A 10,599-nucleotide genomic window follows, 5' to 3' on the forward strand; every position below is an offset into this window, starting at 1 on the left:
TTTTTTTTTTTTTTTTGATTTTGTTGAAACTCCCACCTCTAGAACTTTCTGATTTTCAAATCACTAAAGATTTTATTTCAGTACTGAAATTTAGTTACTGCTTTTGTAAATGTTTGCTGTCCTTTACCCACTTCTTTTTATATGTGTGGTATATCAATAATATTTACATGATAGCAATTTTTTTTTATGTGGTTTGCAAATTACTGAAAACTTTATATAATATGTCTTCCTAGAATATAGTTTTACTCTAACGCTATCTTAAAATAAATTTAACATCCAATTTTAAGCTACACAAATATTATTTTAGGATGGACCTCATTTTATTGTACTATATTTAGTTAATAAAGTCAACATATTAGGTATTACTACATTCCTAAAACATCAATATTATACCTTTGTTTAACTTTTAAAAGCAAATTTCAGATGTACGTGGTTCACTTTTTTCACAGATTTATTTATGAAAGTCAAATATGTGACACTTAATTTGTGATGCCAAAATTTTGCTACAAGGCTACTCCAATCCTGATTCGAGAAATGCTCACACAATATGGAATTTTAGAGTTTTTAAGAGAAAAGAGGTTCTTAAGAATGTCCAGAAGAGTATGTCAGCATGATTAAAAGCAGAATAGCACATGAAAAAAAAATCTTTCTGAAAAATATCTTTTAAAAAAGCTACTGTTAGCTGAACTATTGGAGCTTTATTTCCTAAATCCTTTTATGAGAAAATCATGAAGTTTTAAATAAAATTAATAAGTTCTTAGCTCCGTAGCAGGAAATATTTAAGGTTTTTTCGATTTATAGGAATCTTTGTGCTGAGAGATCCTGAATACGGAATGGAAATTGAGATAATGATGAAAAAGGTTTAGAAGATAAAAATACCATGTCAAAAAAAAAAAAAACATCCTTAGTAATTATTGAATAAGGATGATGGGGAAACTAATTATTTAGAATTTCATATTTTTTTATGAAAATCGCTGTAATCCGTTTACATTTTTCATTTCCCCAGCTAAATGAATGCAGTACATTGTTTCCTTTTTGCTTTGTCTAACAAGTCAATAAGTTTTTGCAACTTGTGTATATATGGGTTGGATTTGGAACCTAAGGGTTGCCATTTTGCTATTTTTTGCTTTTTATTCGAGGTAATGGAAGAAATTAAAAATTAATCTTCATTTTTTTTTTATTTAAGAATATCTTTTAATACATATATATAAAATGATTTTTTTAATTGATTTTTGAATAATTTCTATAAAAAGATAGTTTTTGGAATTTAATATTGCTTTACATTTATCTTGATGTTTAGTTATAACATATTATATTAAAAATTTACAGAAATCTATATTTTAAATTTGATTGCCAATAAGAGAATTTAAATGTTGCTATACATTGTAAAGATATTATAATTTTGAATTTCTGTTATTAGTTTTGGAACTTTTTCCAATTTCTGTTATATACTTATTGATTTTCTGAAACATGAATTGCTTGTTCCATGGAAATTGTATATTTACAGTATTGATATATAATCATCATAATCAATTTATATAATTATAAAGATCCAGGGTTTTCTTTTTAAGAAAAAGGTAGTTTAATGCTATAAAAATTATTTGCTAAATTTTAAACATTAAAATTATTGTATTATTTCTGAAATATTTCATCTTAAATTGGTTGATGGATATATAATTTTATAATTTAATTTGTTCATAGAATGTGATTTTAAAAAATGTTGAATATTAGAATATACTAAAAAATCTCTCAATGTTATTTTGTGATTTTTAAAATGCAGGCACCTTCGGTAGAGGTAAAAGAAATCTGGGTGAAAGAAATTAAGAAAGTGTTGTTACTGCAGTTTGAACATTTAAAAGGTAAAGATTTTCTTTAATTTTACAATTCTTTGAGATTTTCCCCTTCTTTCCTACAATATTTGTTGCGTTTAAAATATTGCAGAAAAATATAATTTATAACAGCCTTAAAAATTTACACATTTAATTCATGCTAGTTTTATTTTGTCATAGTAATTCAAATATGTTGGGATGATTTTACTCAAATTATTCCTCTATCTTGCTTTTCAAACTCAGTAGCTAAGCTGATATCTTTGGTTTTCATGTATTCATTTTATATGCAATAGAAATTCATTTTATGGAAATATAATATCAGAAAGGAGAAATTAGCATTTTCAGTGGAATATATTTGCAATTTTCCATTATATAGTTATATATTACAAGTTTTGTTGTATATGCAGTGTTCCAAAAGCTTCTTTAAAATTTTTAAGGGAAAGTCAGGTATACAGACATGAATCATTGTTTTGTAATAAAACATGCAGATTGGAAAAGCAAAGGTGCTGCTGGGATTCTGTCAATGGATTTTGTAATAAGAAAAGATACACTAATTTAATCCACACTAGTATAACACAGGTACATGAATAGCCTAACAAGTTATATGCAGTATAAGAGATACTATAATGTCAAATAGAATGCAGTATTAACAACAAACCTTTAAAGTACTTAAACTGTTCAATGGCCTTGCCATTTGAAATGATATATGCTTCCCTTGTGTTGTAATTTCAAAATCGCATTCAATAAAATGTATGTTCTGCATTGCATCTTATGTATCTATGCTGAATTTATCGATAAAGAGCCTTTCATACAAATACATTGCATCATACATATCCTTTTCTATTTTCGACCATCTATTCTACTGCACAAGTAACTTGGTTTTGTATACAACTACTGTTGATAGTTATAAGTTACATTTAAGGACACCTTATATAATGTACTGTAAATATTGGCTTTACCATACTAGAAAGAGATTACTGAAAAATAGGTTACTTTTGGATAATGGACTCTCAAAAATCTGTTCTTCAAATTTTCATAAGAACAGGATGCTCCATTTTTGTAAGATTTATTTTTTTGAGAAACATATTTAACCACTTAGATGTACTGAATTGATTAAATATCCTATTTATTCATTAATTTCAGATGAAAATCTGAAACAGCATTCTGATAAGATACAAAAGCTTGGATACATCAATGGCATTACTCCATCTCAAGGAATCACTCACAGGTAAGAAAAAAGAAAAAGCTTATTCGCACACATTCAATCTTGTCTTTACATTCCAAATTGATTTTTGTTTTATTACCTTTTCTGCAGAAAATATTGATATGAAATTAATTTTTGTGATCTGCAGAAAATACATAAGATATGATATCTAATTTTTTTTTTAAATATACCTTTACTTTTATTTTATTCTTTTAAAAAATACAATCTTTTTAGAATACTAGATTCTGTCATTGGTTTAGATTGCAATAATGCATAAGTATTGATTATCTCAATTTTCTTAGACATTTTTCTTTTTATTTGTGAAATGTAAATCTAATATCTCTCTCAAATTTTGTCTGAAGCAAATATTTGATTCATAGATTATTACATCAATTGAAAAATTTTAATGTTCAAATGAGAGGTTAAACATCTTCTCTGCAGAATTTTATTAAATTACTCTTTGATTTACAACATTGAATAGTTATAATCTAACCAAAATTATCTATATATCTGCATCCAGTGTATCTTTATTAGCAATTGTGGAGAAGAACTGCTCATAAGCATATTCAAATTCTATGCAGGCCTATTAAAAACAAAAAGATGGATGAAACATGAAAAGACAATAGTACATGTTTGAAAATGGAGCACTTTGAGAGGACAGATTTACTCAAATTGATTAACCGAGTTAATTAATGTATTTTATATCAAATTTTTTTAGTAATTGATTTGATTTGCTTTTTTTGCTATAGGTTATCCAATATTGTACAATAATTATTTCTAACCTTTCACCTTCTATTAATTATTTCTATTAATTTTGTGTGCACAAAGCTTTGCCTGAATATAGTCAAACTACTAGGCAATGTATCTTGAGAAAACCTCAGCTTATTGACAGCAAAGGAAGAAAAAAGGAAGGGGCATAGTTTATTTTTATTCAGAAAAAAATTTCAATAAAATAAGCAAGCATGATTTAGTTTTATCTTTAATATTACATTATTTTTGAAACTCAAGAGTTAATAATAATAATAATAAACATTTTATGTTTCTTATTTCTATTTGAGGTATTTCCATTGCATTTTAAATTATTTTATGATAATTTTTTGAGATGAAAGCAACAAACACTAACATATTCAGGGGTGTTTGTGCTCCGGGGAAACCCCGGAATTCCGGGGATTTTGAACTTTGATCCCCGGAATTTCCGGGGATCGTCGTTCAAAAGGAAGTAGGAATAATAATGAATTATTTATTTTGATCTGGGTAATTTTGTTTGCTTTTAAAGCAGAAAACGCAAGGTCAGTGTGTGTGGTGAAAACTTTTCCTTTCTTTCTCCAAAGGCAGTGATAATGCGTGAAAAGGGGGAAAAAACTTCTTTTTTGTTCTTTCCTTATTGCGAGTTATGACTCATTCCCCCGGTTCTCGGACATTCTCTTCTGGATTCTTTTCGGCAAGTAGGCGCGGCAGAAAAAAAAGGGGGAGACTTCGTTCGACCAGATGTGCGATCACGTGACTCTGGGTTCAAAGGTCTTATCTCTACTGGCGTGGCGCCAATAAGTAGAGAAGGGGGATTTTTCGCCGTATTAGCTATTTGTCATTGATCGCTTCGGAACTTTTTTTTCTTCGCTGTGTAAAATTTTCGTTTCATTTATTGATGCACGTGTAAATTTTTCGTTTCGCTTATTGAAATATTTTTTTATTTATGTACGCAAGAGAATTTCATTTAGAAATTTCAGCATATGAAACAGAAATTACCCCTTAAAAATTCATATCTAATTAGTTTTACAGCATTAGATCCAGAGCTAAGAGGTAAAACCAGTACAATATTAGCTTTTGAAAAATTATCATCTTTTATGTCCCATATTTTTAGTGATAATGAAAAGTCAAAAGTAGAAGCTGAAATAAGGTTATACCAGAGTGATATTGATATCACCAAAGAAATGCTCTACACATCTGATGAAAGTGGAAATCAAGTCAAGTGTACAATTGATAAATATTGGTCTAAAGTTTTTAATTTAAAAGATGATTTCACAAATGATTATAAGTATCCTACATTGGCTAAATTGGTCAAAGCCTGCCTTAGCTGCTTCCATGGCCCATTAATGGAAAGTGCATTCAACTTAATGGATACACTTGTCACTGACTATAGAACCTCTCTTAAGATTGATTCCCTAGATGCAGTGCAGACTATTAAATATGATTTAATGGCTTCTAAAGAAACCTCATGTGAAAAATATGGCTCAAAAAATCCAATGACTGATCCAATTCACAAAGATCTCTTACTGAATATGAACAGAAGTTGGAAAACATATCAAGAGGACTTAAAAACATGTATTTCAGATGAGTCACCTATAAAAGTCTCTGAAAAACCTTCTACATTAGCAGAAAAGCAAACTGCTTCTACCTCTGCATGTGCAGTTCTCGAGGAAATTTCTTCAACTGTAAATGAGGAAAATAAAAGTCAACCTTCCTGCAATTATGAAGTTCACCACAAAAGAAAGACAAGCCCACAAACATCAGAAAATTAAAAAAAAAGCAGCAGAAATTAGATAATTTTTTTTAAAAGAATTAATTCAGGTAATTTAAAAGATTTGCATAAAATGTAGTAGTTTATATGTTTGAAAATTTATGGTTATTAATTTTGCAAAAAAAGTAATTCATTGAACTTTTATAATTAGGTCATTCAATACTTCATAATTGTAATTTTTCATTTATCCCCCCCCCCTTCTCGAAACTCCAAAATGCCGGTAGTAAGTCCGTAAAAGTTTCAGGGGATTTTTTGGGGTCCCACAAACACCCCTGCATATTTAAGCCCTTATTATGAATGAAATGCATTGTTCTTGTCTTTTAGAAAAATAACTGATTGGAGAAACACAAGTATCTTAAGCCAACAAATTTAAGGGAAAGAAATTTTTTACTTTCAGATGGAAACTGTTATTAATCAGATATTAAGAAATTTAAGTTAATTTCCCTAATAATGCATTTAGTTTTTAAAGAGAAATCAAAAATATTTTATTAAGATCAGTAGGATAAGTAAACATCAAATATTTAATGATTTTTATTCTGAAATTAATCTATAAATTAGAAGGAACTACACATAGGAAATATTTATGGTATAAACAATATTTGCAGGAAGCAATTATTTTTCTGTCTGAAAAGTATTAAAAAATTCATTTTTGAATTACATTAATCTACCTTAATGGAACTAAAATAATAGAGTAATTTAAAGTCCTGTAGTTTATTAAGCAATTTTATTACATTTAATTATTCTATCTGTCCAATTTTGGGCAAAATCTGGCTAAGGGAAATCTGCTCTACCATATGCATGTAAATAAGATAAATAAAAAAATGTGTTAGGTGGGAGAAATATCATTTTGTTTATCACTGGAATTGTAAATCTGAATCGAATTTTAAGTTAGTTTCGTCAAATGGGTTGATTGCTAAGAAACAAAATCTGAAAATTATATGAAATTTTTGCTATATAATTTTGATACCAAAGCTGTAGTTCTTTATTAAATTTTGAATCCAGTCAATCAAAGGGACAATGTCTATTGGCATATTAGATCGTATTTTTTTATGTTGAGACTTATTCATAAATATATTTGTTATTCTTTTTCATTTATTCTAGTCGATCTCGAAGTAATAGGAGCAGTTTCAGTTGGCATAATGGACCAACCTCCTATCGTACAAGTCCAGTGACCACACGGCAGCCAGGAGAGTTGGGTCGTAGAGCAACTGTAGCCTCTTTGCCCTATCGCAGGGAGGAAAGAAATAGCACCTCCTACTCAGATGATGGGTGGTCATCGGCTGATGATTTCTCCCAGACAGAAGATGAAGATGACGAGGGAGATGTTTTTGTTATTACTACTGAGGTGACTTGTGTAAATTATTTTTTTTTACTAAATATCAGTACTAATTTTATAATTTTTGGAATAATAAGTAGAATTGTAAAGAAAAACAAACAAGTAGTATTTTAGCACTATTAAAAATATTTACTATTTGAGCATCATGAAGGTGAACTAATTGTTATGCCTTCTTAAAATGTAATGTATGATATTACAATAATATAATGCATCTTTTACAATTTTTATTCCTTGAAATATTGAGTTGAAATTTGTCTTAAATTCGATTACAAAATTAATGAACTTTTATTTTATTTTTTCCCTTAATCCTCATTAATTGTGAAAAAACAGCTTGAAATATTTTGTTCAGAAATCTGATAAATAATTATGTTTCTAGTCATCAAAAGGTAGAGATAAGTGTAAAATTTGTTTTTCTTTAACATGTTGAATATCATAGCCATTTAATTTATTCATAGTGTCACAAGGATCACCAGTAATTGGCAAAGTCAAGATCACTAAAAACATATAATTCAAGTTAATGTTTTTCACTATTATCATTATTATTAAAATGGTATAAAAATTAATGTAAAATAGAACATACTACAGGCATAAACGACTGCATTTTATTACCATGGGGGGTAAAAACCTTTAGAAGAGTAAAATTAATTATGAATGATTATACAAATTAACTTGTCTGTTGTAATTAATATTTAACCAAAATATTCAATGTATAATAAGAAACTCATGCTGGCCAGATGGGCAAGTCATGTGAAATTAAAATAGCATTCAATATGTTAAATTCTCCTATATTCTCTTTCTGATTAATTTTTCTAAAATTACTTAGAGTGTGCAAATATATTAACTTAATAAGTATTAATTTTGCTTTAAAAATTATTTCTTTTCTAAGGTTGGTGGACGTTATGTTGCACTTGGAGACTATGAAGCTGTAGATGTTGGAGAAGCTTCTCTGAAAGAAGGAGAAACTGTTGAGGTTGAGAAAGTAGGCTGTGCAGGCTGGTGGTATGTCCGTGTATTAGACACATCCAAAAGAGGTTGGGTCCCTGCTTCTTATTTGGGGCAGCCCAATGGTAAAAGTGGCTCACACTCATCTCCTTCAGTTAGTAGCCAAGGTAAGACACAGTTGCTGCTCTGCTTAGTTAATCACCTCCCTTTTTCTTATATGGGACCACAGTGGCCAGGTCTCAGCCTCGGAACAGGAGTGTTTCTGGCTCGAGACCTGATTCCACTGAAGAACCGTCATGTAGGCGGGTGTGATGCACTTTAAATCCATCGGGGCCAAATGTCCTTCCGCTGGTGTGGTTTAGAAGTTTGGAGAGGGAGGTGCCAAATGAGGTGTTGCCCTCGTCATCTGACCATTTTTTGAAATTACAAGATCTGTCCCAAAATAGCCCTAGTGTTGCTTTAAAATGGGACATTAATATAACTAAACACTTTTTCTTATGTTTTTGAAATATAGCGATGGATTTCATATTAGGCAGTTAGCCTAGTTGGAAGACCACTAGGCTAAGAGAGGGCTGCACGTTGGTCGATTAAAAAAATATTAATGTCTTATTGTCAAATAAAAAATATTAATTCTATATAATATAATATATTAGGATAATATTAATATTTTGCCAAGCATGATTGGCTCGATTCCTTTAATAAACAATAAATTTCTGTTTAAATAATTTTTTTACGTATAAAATATGAATGCAACAGTCATAACAAATAATTGTATCTTCACAAAGTTACAAAAAATAAGCCATTTACATGTTAATTAAATTTAAAAAGTACTGAAATATGAAACTAAATTGACCACTTTATGAAAAGGGGATGCCTCATAAAATACATTACCTGAATCAGCTCCTGATTTCTTTCGAAATTATAAAGTATGGAAAATTTATTTTGTTTAATTTTTTGTGATGATGAATGGTTTAGTTATAAATTACTGCTGAACAAATTTTAATCTTTCATTATTGAATTTATGACGTGTGTACAATCTGAATTTCAATTTTTTTTTTTTTTTTTTCTTTTCTGCAGATTCCATAACAGGATGCCTTCTACATGCTGCAGGTGTTAAAACCAGTATAACTGGCTCAACATTTGAAACAAGTTAAAACAAATTCTTTTTCATACAAAATGTAAGCGAAAGCAACAAGTGAAACTGGCTTGTTCTCTCTTTCAAAAAAGAGCCAAACACTTTTTCATCAAAGTCATTCTGGAGACCTTTTCCTCATGAATAAAGTGAGATTACAGGTAGATCTTTTGCTACAAAAAGAAGGAAAAAAAAAGTTAAAATTCTAAATAAACATTATTCATTTTTTCCTATTTAAGAAACTCATTATTTTATTAATTAACCTGTTAACATGTGCATATAAGAAGTTCTCAGAAACTTATGACAAAAGTACAAAAAGTGGATTTTTTGCTGCAAAGATTCAAATTTCTGTGATTTTTTTCCCATGTCAAGTTTTTCATATGTTAGCTACTGAGATAGTTTTGAAACCTTAGAATATGGATAATAAACTTTAAAATTTATTTCTGGTGATACAACTCTACACTACACAAAATGGTATACAGAAATATATGTAGCTCTATAATTGACTGCAGTAGAAGTAGATAACTCCATATGATAATGCGCTCTTCGCCTTTGTATATAGTATGCATATTCTAATCAGATCAAATATGCAACAATTCTACACTCTACCCTAATAGTTTATAAGTTTTAACAGAAGGTTGGCTTTTTTGATGCATATAAATGTTACTTATTTGGTTTACAGTCGGCTTAAGTTTTCAACTAAAGAATATTTTTTAGGGAAATGGAGTGTGTTTAAGTTTGTACATTTATATTATAAACCTGCCTCTTATGAAAGTGGCATATGGATATTTAAATGGTAACTAAAGAGTTAAGCTTATCAATTATTCTAAATACTCAGTTATCAAAGTTGATAAACACGATATCTATTATATATTTAAGATAAACTATTTACCAAAAAGAATTTATTGATTAAACCTCTATGATTGGGCTATTCTTCAAGATTATGCTCTTTTGCACCTATGTTTTTTTAAAGGCAAAATTTGGACAATATTCTGTTGCGATTATTAATTTTTGCATAGCAAAGGCATTGAATAAATAAAGGAGGTTGATTGCCATCAATTTCACACTAAAACGAACATGCAAAAAGAAAAAAGCCAAAATCAGACTCTGATTTGATTAATGATGTCTGTATAAAAGAGTATGAGAGAAATGATACTATAATATCTACTTTGTTATTTACAAGTTTATGCTAGTGTTTGCAAATTTATCTAATCATTTATTTCTCAATAAACTTTAAAACTGAAAAGATAATTTTTGAATTTAAATACTTATATTTCTTAAAATTTGGTAATAAATTATATGAATAGAGCCTTATTCTTCCAAAACAATTGTTAAATTAGAATGAATATATTAAATAAGATTATCCTTTAAAGACATTATATTTCAACATCTTTAAATGAAAATTAAAAGAATTTTGTGTTTTGAAATTAAATTTTAAAAGGGCCATCTGCATTGTTATTGTAATAGCAACCAAAAGGTTGAAACAGCACTTATTTGAATTCTTATGGTAAATTTCAGTTTTACAAAATTAAAAGAAATTCTTTTTTATTGCTTTGTAACTTTTAATCTGAATATGTACTGGATGAATTCTTTATTGACATAAAGTAGATATAAATGAATCAGAAATAAGCATTCAAC

General features: G+C 28.6%; 1 protein-coding gene across 1 annotated transcript in view; it reads left to right on the plus strand.

The window, feature by feature from the left end:
* The window catches only part of LOC129969191 (guanine nucleotide exchange factor DBS-like), a 47,184-nt gene extending 37,082 nt beyond the window's left edge, over positions 1-10,102 (plus strand). Inside the window, exons 21-25 of the mRNA XM_056083630.1 lie at positions 1,781-1,859; positions 2,973-3,057; positions 6,653-6,896; positions 7,774-7,996; positions 8,907-10,102. Of these exons, the coding sequence (XP_055939605.1) occupies positions 1,781-1,859; positions 2,973-3,057; positions 6,653-6,896; positions 7,774-7,996; positions 8,907-8,983 (708 nt within the window). The 3' untranslated portion in view covers positions 8,984-10,102. The remainder of the gene's footprint in view (positions 1-1,780; positions 1,860-2,972; positions 3,058-6,652; positions 6,897-7,773; positions 7,997-8,906) is intronic.
* The last annotated feature ends 497 nt before the right edge of the window (positions 10,103-10,599 follow it).

The sequence above is a fragment of the Argiope bruennichi genome, chromosome 5, assembly GCF_947563725.1.
Source record: "Argiope bruennichi chromosome 5, qqArgBrue1.1, whole genome shotgun sequence".
In the NCBI taxonomy this organism is placed as follows: domain Eukaryota; kingdom Metazoa; phylum Arthropoda; class Arachnida; order Araneae; family Araneidae; genus Argiope; species Argiope bruennichi.